This window comes from Canis aureus, chromosome 6 (genome assembly GCF_053574225.1).
Source record: "Canis aureus isolate CA01 chromosome 6, VMU_Caureus_v.1.0, whole genome shotgun sequence".
Lineage (NCBI taxonomy): Eukaryota > Metazoa > Chordata > Mammalia > Carnivora > Canidae > Canis > Canis aureus.
This window is the reverse complement of record NC_135616.1, coordinates 50,964,939-50,985,865: the sequence shown is the minus strand read 5'-3', so window position 1 is coordinate 50,985,865 and position 20,927 is coordinate 50,964,939. Positions and strand designations below refer to the sequence as shown.

At 43.4% G+C, this 20,927-nt stretch overlaps 1 protein-coding gene across 1 annotated transcript in view; it reads right to left on the bottom strand.

Annotated features, from left to right (window-relative positions):
- Positions 1–20,927, bottom strand: part of XCL2 (X-C motif chemokine ligand 2) — a 179,550-nt gene that overhangs the window by 155,043 nt on the left and 3,580 nt on the right. The window contains exon 4 of the mRNA XM_077901569.1: positions 9,339–9,483. Within this exon, the coding sequence (XP_077757695.1) occupies positions 9,339–9,483 (145 nt within the window). The remainder of the gene's footprint in view (positions 1–9,338; positions 9,484–20,927) is intronic.

Here is a 20,927-nt window from a genome sequence, read left to right as displayed (position 1 = left end):
CAAAAGTCTCATGCTTTGCTGTATTTATGTGTTCCCAGAGCTAGTGCAATTTCCTCAGACCACAAGGGTGTCAGAGGCAGATGGGCCCAACATGTGCCTGAGACCAGAGAACAGCTTTCTTCAATGCAGGATGAGAAGAATAAGTATCTGTCTATGCCCCTGGTGGCTTTGTAAGCTGGTCACCCCCAGGTGGTGTGACAGCATTGTGGCATAGAGGAAGCCACGGAGAGAGTCAAGGAGAAAGATCTCATAAACCTGAGCCAATTGCATTAGTTAAAAAGTCACAGAGCAGTAAAGGAACCCAGAGGGTAAACTCTAAGCATGTGTCTCCTTGACTTTATTCCCTTCTCATTGTAAGCTGTCTTGAGAGAATGTGGACACTCCGAACCCACTGCCCATTACCATGTTTTGCACATGGTGAGTGTTTGACACACATCCAGTAAGTGAAAGTGAGCAGACAACCTTCACCGCTCAGCATTTATTATTGCCTCCCCATCAGCTGTTGCTGCTCAAGGTGGGGTTGTCTGTGTGTGTGTGTGTGTGTGTGTGTGTGTGTGCACATGTGGATAGAGCACTTATATATGGATGCGGTGGCAAACAGAAGTGAGGCACCAACTTGTATCCAACATAAAAATGTTTTATGTCAGCGTCAGCAGCAGCCCCCCATGGGGGCTGTCCATATCATATGCAGAGAAGGACCATTTATAGACACAGCTCACTACCCAATCCCCACTGCCTACGTCTATATCCGAAAGGCTAATGATGTTTTTCCAGAGTCTTAAAATATTTTGCTTCTGAAAACCTTATTAAAATGAAAATGCTTTTGGAAGGGGAATGACTTAAGCTTTTATACTTTATATTTTAGAGAGGACTGTGATGGGTAATTAGGAAGGGCCTGGAACATCAAACACAAGACTGGGAGTGGATAAAGCAAGATAAGAGGATGGGAAAATCCAGCATACAGAGAGCTGCCAGTAGTAACCCTTGTCACCTGTAAACATCATTTTCACAACTTTGCTTGGGAGGCCCAGAGGATAACTGTTTCTCCTCAGAGGAACCACTCTGCAGGTTTTTGAGATAAATGGATGTGCTCGGTTTGGTTTAGAGTAACAGAAAGAGTGCTGGACTCACTTGAGATTTTTCTGATCAAGACAACAGCATCTCGGAGGCTCTGCAGCATTGATGGCTGCAGTCTGGCCATTTCCTGGTTACGAGAGATAAGGAGCAGCAGCAGGGGATGGGATGAGGTCTGCATTGCTGCTCCAGGAAGCTCGGGACATCCATCTCCACCCCCTACACATAGCCTGTGCAATGTCAAGTTTGGGGAGGACTCGGAGATGTGGGTGTATAAAAGGAAATGAAGGATGAAGAGAGGAAAACAAAGAAAGCCAGAGAAGGAGGAGGACAGGTTAAGCATCTGGAAAATTACCGCAGTCTCATGGCTTTTGCTGCTTCAACAGCAGGATGAGTCATCTGCTGGTTGCCTAGGCAACAGCTCTCTTTCTCCTGCTGCTGATCAATTTCATCTGCACAAACGTCCCATGAAACTGTGAGCTGTAAAGATAATATACCTGAGTCACAGAAAGTCCTGCCAAACGAGGTCTGCATTTCAAGTGTTCTGAGCCAGACCATATCCTTACGTATGCCTAACCATCATCTCTGTACCCCATCCCTGGCCCCATTCACACACACACACACACACACACACACACACACACAGGCTGCACGCCCAGACAGCAATGCGCCAGCACAGAGGTCAGGGTATGGGCAGGAGGAAATTGTCACCTCTGCCTTATTCTGGTTATCCTGGGATCATAACCGTCTGACCTCACTGTCTCCCCTTAAAGACAGAGTGGATATGTAGCCATCCTCTCATCTTACATCTCCAAACAGTTCTCTGGATGATGAAATACAGCCACAGAGGGAAGTCGGGGCAACTCCAGGGGTTAGAGCAGGGGACACAGTGGCCACTGTCTCTACCCTGAGTCCTCCAAAGACATTGCTGTCACCTTCTAATACCTTCTTTTTCCTCCTACCACTTGTCACTACATACAATACACTAAATACATAATTGCTGAGGCACCTGGGTGCCTCAGTCAGTTAAGCGTCTGCCTTTGGCTCAGGTCATAACCCCAATGTCCTTGGATTGAGCCCCAACTCAGCCCCCTGCTCAGCAGGGAGTCTGCTTCTCCCTCCACCCCTCCGCCACTACTCGTGCTCTCCTTCTTTCTCAAATAAATAAAATCTTTTTAAAAATAAATACATACATAATTTGTCTTACCCACTAGAGCATATGTTATTTTAGGGTAGGAACTTTATTTGTCTTACTCACCAGTATATCCTTATCTGCTGGCCTAGCTCATCAACCTGCACATAGTAGGTGCTCAGTAAAAGTTTGTTGACTATAAAAATGGATGAATAAATGAATAGCAATGTTTTTGGACCACCCTACAGATAAAGCCACCCTAAAAAAAATAATCAATCAATATAGTCAAAACCCCTTCTGAAAGGGCTAACATCCATGGGGCTTCTGTACTGTCTGTGAGACAACATCTACAATATGACAAATCAGGAAACCAAGAGTGTCTGTGTTTTCCCCAGTCTCCTGACACTGTTTAGGGTGTGAGGAACTCAGGAAACATCTTGTAGAAAAAAGGCACAAGTCTCACATATATGCAATCATTCCATAGCACAAAGCTGGAAGAGCTGCTAGGCTCTTCATCTGTTGCCAATGTTCTCTAAGGAATGACAACATGGCATGCACATTGCAATTATTTTTTGTCTGTTTCATCTTCATAACAACCCAGGTAATAAATATTTTATAATTCCCATTTTACAGGTAACTGAGACTAAGAGAGGTTAAATAAAAATACATACATACATAGCATGTCATGTCATGCACGCATGACAGGTAGCATCAGGATACAACCCCACGTCTGAGTTCTTAGCCACACCTAGTGTCACCTCTCTGCCTGCCACACCCCTGCACCTGTCTCTCTCCTTCTTTCCATGAGATTTCCAACCACCCTTTCTCCTTCAAGAAGCCCAGAGTGTCAATTTTAGCCTGAAGTGTTTTGCATCTTGTACTGTGCTCCTGCATTTTCCAAGTATCTTGGCATAAATTCTATCATTTGAGCTTCAAAACAATGCCGTCTGCTAAGCACGGGCTCATCATCATTGCAGATGTAGAAAATGAGAAACAGAAATGTAAAGTGACTTGAACGACACTATTTACCTAATCAGAGATGGGATTTGCACATTAGTACTCCGATGCCACTATCTCTCCAGCCCAACTGAGCCCTGGCAAACAGCATCCAAGGGTGTGCTCAGGCCCTGCTTGCACCCTAATTTTATTCTGAGTCCCCGTGCTCAAAGCTGCCCCTCAGAAGCCTCAAGCTGGCAAATATTGATCCACCTTTCAGCTAATTCTATGCAGAGCCTGCCTTGAGGAACCTCAAGAACCTTCCAATCACAGAAAAGCAACCTAAGATTTCAGAGGAAATCTGAATATCTGAGAAAGAGTCTAAATGTTATAGCCTAATTTAGAAAATGGTGCCAGATATTTTTACTAATTTTATCTTCTCTCTTTCCTTGCCTTGATACCTTCAGCCTCAGTCTGCTCCCCACCTACCCCCTTTCCTCTTCAAAAAGGAAATAACCTTGCATCATCCACCATGCAGTAAAAATGCTTTAAATTATAGCCCTTTGGGCATCTTCCTGAGAAACAAGGTCACAAAGTATTCTTACCAGCTCTCCCTGTAAACAATGCCAGACTATGTTGGAATGAGTAATTAGAAGAAACATCTATAGATTTTAATCCAAACTCTTATAAAATGTCCTTACTGGATAGCAACCAATGAGCATATAAAATGAAACATACTAATGATTACCAAAAATAATGTCTCGCTTTAAGTGGTTTCTATGAACTATCCCACCTGCCTGCCAGAGCAGTTCTTTTCCTTCATTATGGCTTCCTTTCTCTATGATTTGTATACATGGACAATTTCCTGTCTGTATGAAAGCCATATTGTTCCTTCGGTGTCTGAGCCCATGTCTTTGTGCACAAATCTGTATATCCGGGTTAGGGGGGACTGGACTGAGTGAGGACCTCCACATGCTAGGTACTATACCAGATGTTTTCCATATGTAAACTCATCCCCACCTCCAGGGGGTCTGTGATGACAGTAGGATTGCTAGTGATCTTTTCCTTTTACAGAAGAAGAAACTTAGACTCAAAGAAGTGAAGAGTTTGCTTAACAACACACAATAATAAAAATAATCCTAGCAATAGCCCTAGAACAGTAACTGGGTATAGCACCAAAAGCATCTACACATTCCCTCAACACTTTTATTTCAGCATGGGACAACTTTCTTCAATGAATCTCAATGAGCATTACCACTAAATGACCAGGAGGAAAAAACTACGTTGAATCTTTAATAAGTCTCTTTTCCCCACTTATGAGATCAACAATCACAATGGAGTGTTCATCTTAATTTTGTTTTGGCTAAAATTAATTCTCACAGTTTAACCCCTTAAAAGTACTATGTAATTGTCAAAATTATGTACAAACCAAGTCAGAGACCTTTTAAATTTTTCAAATCTACCTATTCCCTCAACTGTGAGGACAGGATAATAACTATTTCTTATTTTTCTGGAAATAGGTCATTACATTAATTCTAATAATAATAAATAAGGCCATTTTGGAATATTTAAACAATTTGCTTGCCTTCAATGTTTGAGCTTAAGAAAAAAAATTCTGATTAATTAAAAAATAAGTCCAGTCCTGCTGATGTCTTAATTATTCATATCTGACCCACAACTTGGACATTGCTTCTGTTACACCCTTGTGCTGACTAATAAGATGTATCATTATCCAGTCCATTAAAAATATGAGGATGGTTACTGGTGGTTTTATAAAGAGCAAAATATTCTCAGATTACTTGTTCTTTCAATATTAAAAAATTTTTTTAAAGATTTTATCCATTCATTCATGATAGACATAGAGAGAGAGAGAGAGGCAGAGACACAGGCAGAGGAAGAAGCAGGCTCCGTGCCAGGAGCCCAACAGGGTACTCAATCCCGGGACTCCAGGATCACGCCCTGGACCAAAGGCCGGCGCTGAACTGCTGAGCCACCCAGGGATCCCCTCAATATTAAAATTTATGAGTAAAATCCTTTACTTTCTTTGGAGCTATACACTTTGCCTTACTCCATAATTGTGGTCAGAAAGTTGAGTAAAGATCATGTTTTTATAACATGGAACATATTTTCCCGTGCATTCTTTTGTGTGTGTGCTCATTCATTTATGTGATTAATTTATATGGGCATTTTCCTGAAAGACATGAAAGTTTCATTAAATATAAATGGCATAAATTTGCTATTTTTAAATTGTAGGATTTTAAACACAGTGACCTCAAGAAGATCTGAGAAAGCTCAAAGACAGGACAGACAGCAAGTTAGGATTAAAAAAGGCAAGAAGAAGAAGAAGTAGTAATAGTAGAAGAAGTCATCACTGGGAGCTGCAGCCTTGGCTAGGTAGTATTATTGGAGCAAAAGATGTATGTGGCCAAGTGAAGAGATATGAGGCTGCACAGATAAGCAAAAGCCAGATCTTGAAAGGCTTTACCAAGGAGCATATCCCGAAAAATCCACTAGAGGATTTATACACAGAGTGACATAATCGATTTGTAAACTGACTTTGAGAAAGATGATTTAACCAGCAGTATGAAGATGCACTGGAGGGGCAGGAAGAATGTTTATAACAACCCAGCAAGAAGCAGTAGAGAACTAATCCAAGGCCATCAGTGAAGATGGAGATGTGGTGGTGGGTCCAGGAGAGTTTTGAGAGATAGAAGCCACAGGAGGTTGTGACTGGATCCCTGGGAAAAGGAAGAAGTACAACTTAGTGAAGGAGCCAGCCTGGAAGAGGACAATGAAGGGACCTGCCACATTAGGGAATAAGAAACACCAGGGAAGGTGCATGTCTGGCCAGGGATTTAAAATAACAATATTCCAGTGCTTGCGTACAGCTAGTGGAGCTGCCCCACAGAGAGCTCGGTGGGACTAGCACATCAGAGAGAAATCTGGCTGGAGAGAATCGGCACTGATCAGTGGAAGCTGAAGCTGGCTTTCAGTGAGGTTGCTCACTATGTGGGTATGGAGCAAGAAGGGAAACACTGAAGTTTAGATGGGGGGGTGAAGAGGCTTATATGAAAAAATATAAGGCTAGGAGGCCCAGGAAACAGCTATTACCTTAGAAGTCAAAGAGAAAGAGAATTTCAGGAAGAAAACGGCCCACACGGTCAAAGATTGCAGAGACTAAGATGTGCTCTTTGCTTTGCAGGATATGAGTGACTCCATTTCAGTGCAGTAGAAAGAACAGAAGCCAGACTGTAACAGGTACAAGAGCTGGAGTAACGACTGCAAATGTAATCACTGGCATTTTCACGCTGGTTATGTTCCAGTAAACAGGTTTCAATATTTTTTTTTGTTATGAGACAATATACCCATATGATATAAAGCTTAGAAAATAAAAATACAAAAAAAATCATCCATGATTTATAGATTGTGACCAAAATCACTGTACTTTGTCAATTTTCTCCCAGTCCTTAAGAACGTGAATATACTTTACTTCAAAATACTATCTTTTAAGAAACCTGATGATGAAAACCTACAAAAATTCTAGCATGTCCTCCAAATTTATCTATAGTTTACCCCAAATATTTGTCTTCATTCAAAGCATCTTGGCAAGAGCATGGAACCAAATAAGAGGCCTCAAACTTTAAACTGGAGCCATGTGTTGTTCATAATACACCCAAATTTAAACTTATTTTCATACTCCTTAGAAGCCTAATTCCAGCAAAGCCAGCAGTCTAGTGTCAAATGTGGAAGCTCAGCCCTCTCTGCCCACAGGGGCTCCTCCAGGCTTCATCTGAAACATGAAAGTTGTATGAATTCAGGCCCCTGGAAATTGTAACGCAAGCAGGCAATCATCCCACATCAGATAATTTCCTTAGTAGAACCAACTTCTTTCTTACACCATGCCACATACCAAACATTCTCCAGTTTTTGAAGTCTTCAAAGCATACCTAACTAGCTGGGCTTGCTGAAGTAAAAACTGGAAATGTTCTAGTTTACTTAAGCTTGACCTTACCTCCAAGTCAGCCTGACTAATATTGCAAAGGAGGCTAGGCTGTCTCACACAAAACACCTCTTCTCCTTCTCTGATACCTGAAAACAAAACCCCTTCCAAAATTTGCCCTGAATTGATAGAGAGGGAAAAATGGATAAGTGTATTTTAAATGTCAGCATCCAGGCTTTCATATGGCAATTTTACAAAGGGAAAGGTAATGGTAGAAGTGATGGTATGGATGAGTGAAGGTTTTAAATTAAAAATGTCTGTGAGGGCAGCCCGGGTGGGTCAGTGGTTTAGCGCTGCCTTCAGCCCAGGGCGTGATCCTAGAGTCCCGGGATTGAGTCCCACGTTGGGCTCCCTGCATGGAGCCTGCTTCTCCCTGTGCCTGTGTCTCTGCCTCTCTCTCTCTCTCTGTCATGAATAAATAAAATATTTTTTAAAATGTCTGTGAATTTGAGCTATAGAGGTCATCAATGATACTAATAATTCTGAGAGAATAGCCACATAAATATTTGCATTTTACTGAGAGCTACCTAAGCCACAAGTCTTAAGCAAAGGCAGTACATCTTAAAAAGTGATAGTAGGAATAGTCTGGAGATACCTCACCTTTGTGGTGTCCTTCCAATGGTATTCTCTGCCTAGCAATCTGTAGCTCAAACTTTTGGTATCCAGTTAGGGATAGTTTCTTTTTCAAAGAGCTTTTATAAGTATATAGACTCATATTGAATGGGATCCTTGAAGTGTTAGGCACTAGCACTCTTCTGTCAGTTGATACCTTAGATACAACACAATATTTTAAACAGACCCCAGAGGCCCTCAGAACTCTTCATACTTCTCAATATAGCTTGAAAACCACTTACCTAGTTCAATGTCCCATGAGCAAATGGGCACCCAAAGAAGGAACATGATGTCTACGATCATACAGCTAGTGGCAAAACCAGAACCTGCTCACTTCCAGTGCTTTCTCCTATTCCACTTTGGGGCTGCCAGTGTTATCTTCTATTTGACGCTGACTACTCACTGGGGAATACTCCCCCAGAGACCATCAAGCCATTCTAACCCTGTGTCTAGGACGTATGTTACCAGGACCCTGAAGAGCAGCTTAGGCTCCTTCTCCATCTACATCCTCCATGTCTACTTCCTGATTGGAAACTTAAAATTTAGGGTTAAAATTTTAAATGGTCCAGATGAGTTGGGTAAGTAATTATTAATAAACAATGAAACTCAATTGTATTTGGTCTTCCTCTGGTCCCTCCTGAATTCATAAGTGGAGAGGTCTGTAATTCCTTTATCCCTGGAACCAGGGAGAGCAGCCAGAGGGGGCGGCAGTGCTCTAAAGGGAGCAAGCCTGAGTTCCAGTGGGGACACCTTAGGTAGCATTCCTTTAGAGAGCATCTACTGAGTGCCTACTGTGCCTCGCATGGGGGATGCATCCTCTGTGCCTCGCATGGGGGATGCAAAGACTGTTTGTCCCCAATCCTAGTCATGAGGGGTCTATGTGGTCCTGTCTGACCACAGCTGGATAAACTTGGATAAACCTGAATTTTGTAAGCAGTTCTATCTGGACTCCTTAACTCTAACCCAACCTGTCTTAGGAATTCCGTGATTATCTCTGAGCCTTCAAATGAAGATGAAAGCTGACAGAACCAGGGACAAAAAGCAAACCTATGAATTCAGAGATTATGAGGTAAACAGTCCTAGCCAAAATTTAGCTTCTCCTCTACATTTTCATTTCTCCTTAGCTCTCTCCTGCAGGGACACCTACACAGTCCCACACCTGGCACCCCCCTCACTGTCCCTCTCACACCCGTTCTCACTCACTCTGTCATAGTACTCTCAAAGATGTATACTGTGTTTTTAAGGAAGTTTTTTAACTTCTCTGAGATAAAAATATTCACCTAATAGGACTGTCAGAACAATTAAATAAGGCAACACATAAAAGGGACCTATCACATTAATAGTTCTCCATAAATATTGGTTGTTGCCATCATTATTACTTATCTTTATTACAGTTGCTATCCCTTCCCTTACTGATACTACTTTTTCCTGAGGTGTTTGCATTCAACAGGAGACAAAGAGCCTTTAAATCCAAACAATTCTCTTCCTAATAATGGTGGGGTTTCAAACCAAGAGAAAGAGTGGGCAGGGGTCCTTCATGCACCCTCAATATCTCCCTTTGAGTAGCACCTGCATGGGGCTCACCAAAGCTGCTCTCCACATCCCAGCTTCCACCGCAATGCTGACTGCATCTGTTGCTCTGCGCCAAGGGCCCACGTGGCTCTCCTGCTCTGGCACACAGAGCTGGTTGTCATGCTCCACAGTGCAGGGGCAAAACGTGCCTGGGTTCCTGCAGGGGCAGGAACAACAAAACAGATGTTTACGTGCATTTGCCTTCAAACAGAGAAATGCCTCTCTTCCTGGCAACTAACTTAGCTTTGCCAGCTGTGCCTGAGCCAGGACAGCCCAAGGTCAAACACCCTAGGGCCTCATCCGAGATTTATAATGAGGCCAGCAGAGCAGACTGCTGCAGTAAGAGTCAGCACAAAACTGCCGGCTCTCAGCTCCAAGGCAAGGCAACATGACTCAGCAATCTAGTCTACATCCCAGCTTTCTCTGATTTTCCTCCCTTCTCTCCCTCCCTATGGCCAATCTAGTCTACATTCCAGCTTTCTCTGATTTTCCTCCCTCCTCTCCATCCCTACAGCCACCTCCTTAGCCAGGGTTCTTGTCATCTTTCCCCATGTAAATAATAAGCAGCCAATTTTTACCAAGTGCTTATTATGTGCCAGACAATGTATGCTAAAATTTTTGCAAGGCTTCTCATCAAAACCTCAAAATAGCCCATGAGATAGAAATTATTTTTTCCTATTTTACAGATAAGGAAAATTAAGGATGCTCAGAGAAGGTAACTAACTTGACTAGAACTTTTGGCCTCTTATCCTCACTCTGTAGCCTCCTTCCCTCCTGCCTCTCACTGTGCCACTTGCTAACCCCCAACAAGCAATGAACATCTCTGCCACAAGTCCGTCTCTCTTCCCACCTATCCACCAACTACTTACAAGAATTTGTTCCTAAAATGTGAATCTCACCGTGTCATTCACATATTGAAATCCTTCAAGGACTCCCCATTAGGTCCAAATAAAGTCAAGGTTCCCTTAACTGGCATTCTAGTCCTTTCCCAACCTTACTCCAAGCCACCCATCTAGTCCCATCACCTGTTCCCTCCTACATGAAGCTACATGTCATCCAAAAGGAGCTCTCCATCCATCACATGTACCATCCTTTGTGGAATGTGGTTTCCCCAATCTTCTGCCTGGCAAACATCTATTCATGCTTGAAGACCCAGCTCAAATGTCACTTGTCCTGTGAAATCCTCCCAAATTCCCTCTGACCCTTCACTCTGTTACTCCCTCTGGGATCTCCCAACCTTTCCCATTCTTTCCACTAAACTGCTACTACATCACATTGTATGTAATTTCTCCCAGTGGGCTGGAAGTGCTCCCAGGGCAGGGAGAGCTTTTCATTCCAGTCCCCTTACCTTCCATAAGGCCTAGACAGGGTGGTTTATTGAATATTTACTGCATGCTGGATGAAGGAATCATTCATTTATTCATCGGGTTAACTGGTTTGCAGTCAGTCATTGGCTAGTGTGTTGTGAGTTAGCAGTTAATCATGGACTACGTGGGCAAGGCACCATGCTAGGGACTAAGGAGGCAAAGATGAATAAAAGTTAGACCCCCCTGGGGGAGTCCCAGCTTTGGTCTAATGCTTATATAACCCTGGGCTTTTATTGCTTTTTTCTTGACTTCCTTCCCAGAAAACAAATTGAATTGCAGAGCTTGCAAAATACCACCAAATTCCATTCTGTTTAATCTGAACACAACGGCCATCCATTTAACTGCCACCTTCCTTACAAAAACAAAACAAAACAAAAACAAAAACAAAAAAACCTCAATTGTCAGGTCTAAATCACAGCTCATGCAAATAACCAAGGTTAGATAGCTTGCAGCTCCACCAGGATCCAAAATCCATCATGATGTCAGTTCCTGAGTTCTTACAAATTCAATTATATATTCTGATTAATCATGGATTAATTAACCAAACTGTGCTGACAAGAAAGTATTAAGGCTTAAGGTGGTTATTTTTCTAGAGATAAGTGCTCATAACACTGGGCTGTGCCATTTCATTAGATCCAAATTGAAGTCTTTGCTCTCTGCCTCTCTGAGCTGTTTTGTCATTTGATAATATACTATTCAGTTCTCTAATCTTCTTCTACATAAACAGACCTTATTTCACCAATATGATAAGGACACCGGAAGTACCTTCTGGACAAGGATTCCACCTGTGTGACCCCTGCCAAACCTACCAGCACAGTGCTCTCCTACACAGAGACTCTAGAACTGGAGATGCAAGACATGGAAGAGAATCTGGAGACCATCTCAGCTGAAAACCTCATTAGACACAGTAAAGAAACAAGAGCCAGAGAAGGGCAATGACATGCCCAAGGCTAAGCTGGGACCAGGTTCCTTAAACTCAGTTAATGATAACATCAACACAACAGTTACCCTTTGTTTACTGCCAGGGAGATCTGCTGATCTGCAAGCAGCATGAGCCCAAATGCTGAGATCAGTACCAGTGATCAGTATCAGTGGCCTGAGAGACACAGATCCGAGTTCAGGGCTACCAAAGAAGCCCAAGTCTGAGGCATCAGATCCTTGGGAAAAAAGAAGTGTGGAGAAGTGATTCTGATCTCTGGACCCCTCTGGCTCTCCAGACAGTTGCTGACTTGCAAGCAGCAAGCAGAAGCCACTAAGCAAGAGACAGAATAATAACATATAAGACATAGAAGGCAAAGCTTGCAGCAGTCTCACAGCACTATGGAGACAAAACATGGAGTCAAGACCCACCAAGAGGATGCTCTGGGAAACATTCAACCCTTTAGCTGGGACTCCTTGCATTTGTCTCCCATTGCAACTAATTATCACCAAGGGAATGGCTTTAAACAACAAAAATTTAGTATCTTACAATTCTGTAGGTTAGAATTCTGACATGGGTCTCACTAGGCTCAAATCTAGGTGCCATCAGGGTCACATTCTCTCTGGAGGCCCTAGGACAATCTGTGCCCTTGCTTTTTCCAGATCCCAGAAGCTGCTCATAGTCCTTGGTGTGTGGCCCTTTCCCCATCTTTGGCACCAGCAACAGCAGATTAAGTCCCTCTCACTAAGCATCACTTTACTCTCCTCTTCTGCTACCCTTTTCTACTGTTAAGGGCCCTGTGACTCCTTTGGGACCACCCAGAGAATCCAGGACAATCTATTTTAATAGCAATTGATTAGTGACCTTAGCTCCATTGCAACCTTCATTCTCCTTTGCCATTGAACCTAACATGTTTATGGATTCCCAGCATTAGGATGTGGGCATCTTGGGGCACCTGGCTAGCTCAGTCGGTAGAGCATGCAACTCTTGATCTCAGGGTTGTGAGTTTAAACCTGACATTGGGGGTAGAGTCTACTTAAAAAAAAAAAAAAAGGAATGCGGACATCTTGGGGAAGGCACAATACTCTGCCAACACCCTCTTGAAGGGTTACCTCTAAGAAGTAAAAGTGAATAAGAAATAAACAGTCCTAAAAAAAGAAAAAGAAATAAACAGTCCTCACAAAACTGAAACACAGCTCTGAATCACTTCAATCCCAAACACGACTAAGGCAATATGCCCCCAGGATAATAGCCAGCCAGAGCAGAAATAAATCCTCTCTGGAGAAATTTAGCATCATCCAGAGCTTTTATAACCTGTCCTATAAAATGTCTAGCACTTGAGATTACCAAATACATCAGTGTACAAGACCGGATGACCATTGGGTTTCTTTCTGCTCCCCCACTAGAAGATGAGCCCCCTGAGAACAGAGGCTATGTCTAATGTTTTATAACCATGCCTCAGCCTAGGCTGTGGTGGGGCCCTGCAAATACGTACTGAATGATTGGCTCCAACGGCCATTACGGCTGCAGCTCAGTGGACAAGACAGTGGCACTAGGAGGGCTTTGTTTGCTAAAACCTACAGCATCTGCAGGTAGGCTACAGCTCCCCCAGGGCCAGCTTCCCACAGCCAACCTAAATAATAATAACAACAACAACAACAACAACAAGAAAGAACAAAGAAAACCACACAGCTGACGCTGCGGGCAGCTCATGACAGGACATCCCTGTGAGTGAGCAGAGAACAGACCAGCACTGCTCAACTCACAGCTGATGTCCTATGGTCAAAGTTGGCCACATCTTCAGTCCCCTCTATCTCTTATTATTTTGAGATTTTTCAGAATGTTTCTGTGAGACAACCTTTTCAAGAGACTTTCCAGGCAAATTGCTGAGAACCAAGGAAGCGAGAGGTCTAAGCCAGGGCTGGTGAGTGCTAAGGTGAAGGGCTCTGCTCCTCGGCCAAGCTACAGGACTCTGTGAACCTGCTCAAGGGCTGCCCCAGGCTGGATGAGGAAGCACCTTATTTCAATTTGTCTGCAGTCGAGGCACTTTTTTCTAATTTGTGCGAAGGCTTCAAGTATGCTGGTGTCAGGCCTGAACTGGGAAAATTTTAATATTCTAAATTGGAAAAATAATCATCATTTATTTGAGTACCTATTATGTGCCAAACACTGTGCTAAGCATTTCACATGTGCTATTCATTCATTAAAATGTTATGGGGCGAGGGGAGGAGCAAGATGGCGGAAGAGCAGGGTCTCCAAATCACCTGTCTCCACCAAACTACCTAGAAAACCTTCAAATTATCCTGAAAATCTATGAATTCGGCCTGAGAATTAAAGAGAGACCAGCTGGAATGCTACAGTGAGAAGAGTTCGCGCTTCTATCAAGGTAGGAAGACGGGGAAAAAGAAATAAAGAAACAAAAGGCCTCCAAGGGGGAGGGGCCCCGCGAGGAGCCGGGCTGAGGCCGGGGCGAGTGTCCCCAGGACAGGAGAGCCCCGTCCCGGAGACGCAGGAGCTGCACCGACCTTCCCGGGCGGAAAGGGGCTCGCGGGGAGGTGGAGCAGGACCCAGGAGGGCGGGGATGCCCTCGGGCTCCCCGGGACAGTAACAGCAACTGCGCGCCCAGGAGAGTGCGCCGAGCTCCCTAAGGGCTGCAGCGCGCACGGCGGGACCCGGCGGGACCCGGAGCAGCTGAAGGGGCTCGGGGGGGCTCCGCGGAGGGGGCTGCGCGGCCCCGGGAGCAGCTCGGAGGGGCTCGGGCAGAGGAAGAGGCTCCGTGCGGAGGGGGCTGCGCGGTTCCAGGAGCAGCTCGGAGGGGCTCGGGCGGCGGCTCCGCGGAGGGGGCTGCGCGGCCCGGGAGCGCGAATCCACCAGCGCAGGCTCCGGAGCACAGGGCGCCGGGACACAGCCCAGGATCCGGCCTCCCCCGGGACAGGCAGAGGCCGGGAGGGCCCAGGACAGCGAGGACGCTCCTGCCCCAGCTGAGCAGATCAGCGGCCCCGCCCCGAGCCTCCAGGCCCTGCAGACGGAGTTCCTGCCGGAGCTGAATCCAGGTTTCCAGAGCTGCCCGCCACTGGGGCTGTTCCTCCTGCGGCCTCACGGGGTAAACAACCCCCACCGAGCCCTGCACCAGGCAGGGGCACAGCAGCTCCCCCAACTGCTGACACCTGAAAATCAGCACAACAGGCCCCTCCCCCAGAACACCAGCTAGACTGACAACTTCCAGGAGAAGCCAAGGGACTTAAAGTACACAGAATCAGAAGATACTCCCCGGTGGTTCTTTTTTTGTTTGTTTGTTTTTGTTTTTGTTTTTGTTTTTATTTTGTTTTGCTTTTTGATTTGTTTCCTTCCCCCACCCCCTTTTTTTCTCCTTTCTTTTTCTTTCTCTTTTTCTTCTTCTTTTTTTTTTTTTGTTTTTTTTTTCTTTTTCTTCCCTTTTTTTTTCTCTTTCTCTTTTCTTTCCTTCTTTCTCTCCTCTCTTTTTTCTCTTTTTCCCAATACAACTTGCTTTTGGCCACTCTGCACTGAGCAAAATGACTAGAAGGAAAACCTCACCTCAAAAGAAAGAATCAGAAACAGTCCTCTCTCCCACAGAGTTACAAAATCTGGATTACAATTCAATGTCAGAAAGCCAATTCAGAAGCACTATTATACAGCTACTGGTGGCTCTAGAAAAAAGTATAAAGGACTCAAGAGACTTCATGACTGCAGAATTTAGAGCTAATCAGGCAGAAATTAAAAATCAATTGAATGAGATGCAATCCAAACTAGAAGTCCTAACGACGAGGGTTAACGAGGTGGAAGAACGAGTGAGTGACCTAGAAGACAAGTTGATAGCAAAGAGGGAAACTGAGGAAAAAAGAGACAAACAATTAAAAGACCATGAAGATAGATTAAGGGAAATAAACGACAGCCTGAGGAAGAAAAACCTACGTTTGATTGGGGTTCCCGAGGGCGCCGAAAGGGACAGAGGGCCAGAATATGTATTTGAACAAATTCTAGCTGAAAACTTTCCTAATCTGGGAAGGGAAACAGGCATTCAGATCCAGGAAATAGAGAGATCCCCCCCTAAAATCAATAAAAACCGTTCAACACCTCGACATTTAATTGTCAAGCTTGCAAATTCCAAAGATAAGGAGAAGATCCTTAAAGCAGCAAGAGACAAGAAATCCCTGACTTTTATGGGGAGGAGTATTAGGGTAACAGCAGACCTCTCCACAGAGACCTGGCAGGCCAGAAAGGGCTGGCAGGATATATTCAGGGTCCTAAATGAGAAGAACATGCAACCAAGAATACTTTATCCAGCAAGGCTCTCATTCAAAATGGAAGGAGAGATAAAGAGCTTCCAAGACAGGCAGCAACTAAAAGAATATGTGACCTCCAAACCAGCTCTGCAAGAAATTTTAAGGGGGCCTCTTAAAATTCCCCTTTAAGAAGAAGTTCAGTGGAACAGTCCACAAAAACAAAGACTGAATAGATATCATGATGACACTAAACTCATATCTCTCAATAGTAACTCTGAATGTGAACGGGCTTAATGACCCCATCAAAAGGCGCAGGGTTTCAGACTGGATAAAAAAGCAGGACCCATCTATTTGCTGTCTACAAGAGACTCATTTTAGACAGAAGGACACCTACAGCCTGAAAATAAAAGGTTGGAGAACCATTTACCATTCGAATGGTCCTCAAAAGAAAGCAGGGGTAGCCATCCTTATATCAGATAAACTAAAATTTACCCCAAAGACTGTAGTGAGAGATGAAGAGGGACACTATATCATACTTAAAGGATCTATTCAACAAGAGGACTTAACAATCCTCAATATATATGCTCCAAATGTGGGAGCTGCCAAATATATAAATCAATTATTAACCAAAGTGAAGAAATACTTAGATAATAATACACTTATACTTGGTGACTTCAATCTAGCTCTTTCTATACTCGATAGGTCTTCTAAGCAAAACATCTCCAAAGAAACGAGAGCTTTAAATGATACACTGGACCAGATGGATTTCACAGATATCTACAGAACTTTACATCCAAACTCAACTGAATACACATTCTTCTCAAGCGCACATGGAACTTTCTCCAGAATAGACCACATATTGGGTCACAAATCGGGTCTGAACCGATACCAAAAGATTGGGATTGTCCCCTGCATATTCTCGGACCATAATGCCTTGAAATTAGAACTAAATCACAACAAGAAGTTTGGAAGGACCTCAAACACGTGGAGGTTAAGGACCATCCTGCTAAAAGATAAAAGGGTCAACCAGGAAATTAAGGAAGAATTAAAAAGATTCATGGAAACTAATGAGAATGAAGATACAACCGTTCAAAATCTTTGGGATGCAGCAAAAGCAGTCCTAAGGGGGAAATACATCGCAATACAAGCATCCATTCAAAAACTGGAAAGAACTCAAATACAAAAGCTAACCTTACACATAAAGGAGCTAGAGAAAAAACAGCAAATAGATCCTACACCCAAGAGAAGAAGGGAGTTAATAAAGATTCGAGCAGAACTCAACGAAATCGAGACCAGAAGAACTGTGGAACAGATCAACAGAACCAGGAGTTGGTTCTTTGAAAGAATTAATAAGATAGATAAACCATTAGCCAGCCTTATTAAAAAGAAGAGAGAGAAGACTCAAATTAATAAAATCATGAATGAGAAAGGAGAGATCACTACCAACACCAAGGAAATACAAACGATTTTAAAAACATATTATGAACAGCTATACGCCAATAAATTAGGCAATCTAGAAGAAATGGACGCATTCCTGGAAAGCCACAAACTACCAAAACTGGAACAGGAAGAAATAGAAAACCTGAACAGGCCAATAACCAGGGAGGAAATTGAAGCAGTCATCAAAAACCTCCCAAGACACAAGAGTCCAGGGCCAGATGGCTTCCCAGGAGAATTTTATCAAACGTTTAAAGAAGAAATCATACCTATTCTCCTAAAGCTGTTTGGAAAGATAGAAAGAGATGGAGTACTTCCAAATTCGTTCTATGAGGCCAGCATCACCTTAATTCCAAAGCCAGACAAAGACCCCGCCAAAAAGGAGAATTACAGACCAATATCCCTGATGAACATGGATGCAAAAATTCTCAACAAGATACTGGCCAATAGGATCCAACAGTACATTAAGAAAATTATTCACCATGACCAAGTAGGATTTATCCCTGGGACACAAGGCTGGTTCAACACCCGTAAAACAATCAATGTGATTCATCATATCAGCAAGAGAAAAACCAAGAACCATATGATCCTCTCATTGGATGCAGAGAAAGCATTTGACAAAATACAGCATCCATTCCTGATTAAAACTCTTCAGAGTGTAGGGATAGAGGGAACATTCCTCGACATCTTAAAAGCCATCTATGAAAAGCCCACAGCAAATATCATTCTCAATGGGGAAGCACTGGGAGCCTTTCCCCTAAGATCAGGAACAAGACAGGGATGTCCACTCTCACCACTGCTATTCAACATAGTACTGGAAGTCCTAGCCTCAGCAATCAGACAACAAAAAGACATTAAAGGCATTCAAATTGGCAAAGAAGAAGTCAAACTCTCTCTCTTCGCCGATGACATGATACTCTACATAGAAAACCCAAAAGTCTCCACCCCAAGATTGCTAGAACTCATACAGCAATTCGGTAGCGTGGCAGGATACAAAATCAATGCCCAGAAGTCAATGGCATTTCTATACACTAACAATGAGACTGAAGAAAGAGAAATGAAGGAGTCAATCCCATTTACAATTGCACCCAAAAGCATAAGATACCTAGGAATAAACCTCACCAAAGATGTAAAGGATCTATACCCTCAAAACTATAGAACACTTCTGAAAGAAATTGAGGAAGACACAAAGAGATGGAAAAATATTCCATGCTCATGGATTGGCAGAATTAATATTGTGAAAATGTCAATGTTACCCAGGGCAATATACACGTTTAATGCAATCCCTATCAAAATACCATGGACTTTCTTCAGAGAGTTAGAACAAATTATTTTAAGATTTGTGTGGAATCAGAAAAGACCCCGAATAGCCAGGGGAATTTTAAAAAAGAAAACCATATCTGGGGGCATCACAATGCCAGATTTCAGGTTGTACTACAAAGCTGTGGTCATCAAGACAGTGTGGTACTGGCACAAAAACAGACACATAGATCAGTGGAACAGAATAGAGAATCCAGAAGTGGACCCTGAACTTTATGGGCAACTAATATTCGATAAAGGAGGAAAGACTATCCATTGGAAGAAAGACAGTCTCTTCAATAAATGGTGCTGGGAAAATTGGACATCCACATGCAGAAGAATGAAACTAGACCACTCTCTTTCACCATACACAAAGATAAACTCAAAATGGATGAAAGATCTAAATGTGAGACAAGATTCCATCAAAATCCTAGAGAAGAACACAGGCAACACCCTTTTTGAACTCGGCCATAGTAACTTCTTGCAAGATACATCCACAAAGGCAAAAGAAACAAAAGCAAAAATGAACTATTGGGACTTCATCAAGATAAGAAGCTTTTGCACAGCAAAGGATACAGTCAACAAAACTCAAAGACAACCTACAGAATGGGAGAAGATATTTGCAAATGACATATCAGATAAAGGGCTAGTTTCCAAGATCTATAAAGAACTTATTAAACTCAACACCAAAGAAACAAACAATCCAATCATGAAATGGGCAAAAGACATGAACAGAAATCTCACAGAGGAAGACATAGACATGGCCAACATGCATATGAGAAAATGTTCTGCATCACTTGCCATCAGGGAAATACAAATCAAAACTACAATGAGATACCACCTCACACCAGTGAGAATGGGGAAAATTAACAAGGCAGGAAACAACAAATGTTGGAGAGGATGCGGAGAAAAGGGAACCCTCCTACACTGTTGGTGGGAATGTGAACTGGTGCAGCCACTCTGGAAAACTGTGTGGAGGTTCCTCAAACAGTTAAAAATATACCTGCCCTACGACCCAGCAATTGCACTGTTGGGGATTTACCCCAAAGATACAAATGCAATGAAACGCCGGGACACCTGCACCCCGATGTTTCTAGCAGCAATGGCCACTATAGCCAAACTGTGGAAGGAGCCTCGGTGTCCAACGAAAGATGAATGGATAAAGAAGATGTGGTTTATGTATACAATGGAATATTACTCAGCTATTAGAAATGACAAATACCCACCATTTGCTTCAACGTGGATGGAACTGGAGGGTATTATGCTGAGTGAAGTAAGTCAGTCGGAGAAGGACAAACATTATATGTTCTCATTCATTTGGGGAATATAAATAATAGTGAAAGGGAAAATAAGGGAAGGGAGAAGAAATGTGTGGGACATATCAGAAAGGGAGACAGAACGTAAAGACTGCTAACTCTGGGAAACGAACTAGGGGTGGTAGAAGGGGAGGAGGGCGGGGGGTGGGAGTGAATGGGTGACGGGCACTGGGTGTTATTCTGTATGTTAGTAAATTGAACACCAATAAAAAAAAAAAAAGGAAAAAAAAAATGTTATGGGGCTGGTATTGTTACCATTTTACAGACAAAGATACTGAAGCTCAATAAGGTTAATTAATTGAGTTCAGCTCACACAGGCAGGAGGTAGCAGAGCCACTGCGTCACTGTGATTCAAGTACCTGTGTGTTGGGCCACCACAAAATGCTGCCTCACCTTCATTCACTGGTGTTTTTGAACTTCCCAGCTACTCAGAAAGGGAGCATGGAAAGAAAAAGAATGTATCTGCTGATGGTGGGTAGCCAAGAGGTAAGGCTTTGCCCCTTCTCTACTATGCTGCACCCAATGGTGCCCACCTCTGCAATATCTCCAGAACCTTCCAGTCCTACAGCAAGACTCTTGGGCAATGGGCCATGTGACTTGCTCAGGCTTTCCATCCGAAAGGGGCAGAAGGGAAGAGTACTGTCAGAAGGCAGATCAGCAATTTCCTTTTTCTAAAACATAAAAGTTGGGCAGCCCCAGTGGCTCAGCGGCTTAGCACCACCTGCAGCCCACGGCCTGATCCTGGAGACCAGGGATCGAGTCCTGCTTTGGGCTCCCTGCGTGGGGCCTGCTTCTCCCTCTGCCTGTGTCTCTGTCTCTCTCTTGCGCTCTGTGTCTCTCCTGAGTAAATAAAATAAAATCTTTAAAAAAAATAAAACATAAAAGTTTTGTGTACAAAGAAAGAGTCCGTGGTCCCCTACGTGTCCTCCAGATTCTTCCAGTATCGTCCACTCCCTTGAGCTGTCTACGGCCACAGACTGCACTGAGTACTGGAGTGTATCTCCCTATGATTCACTTGC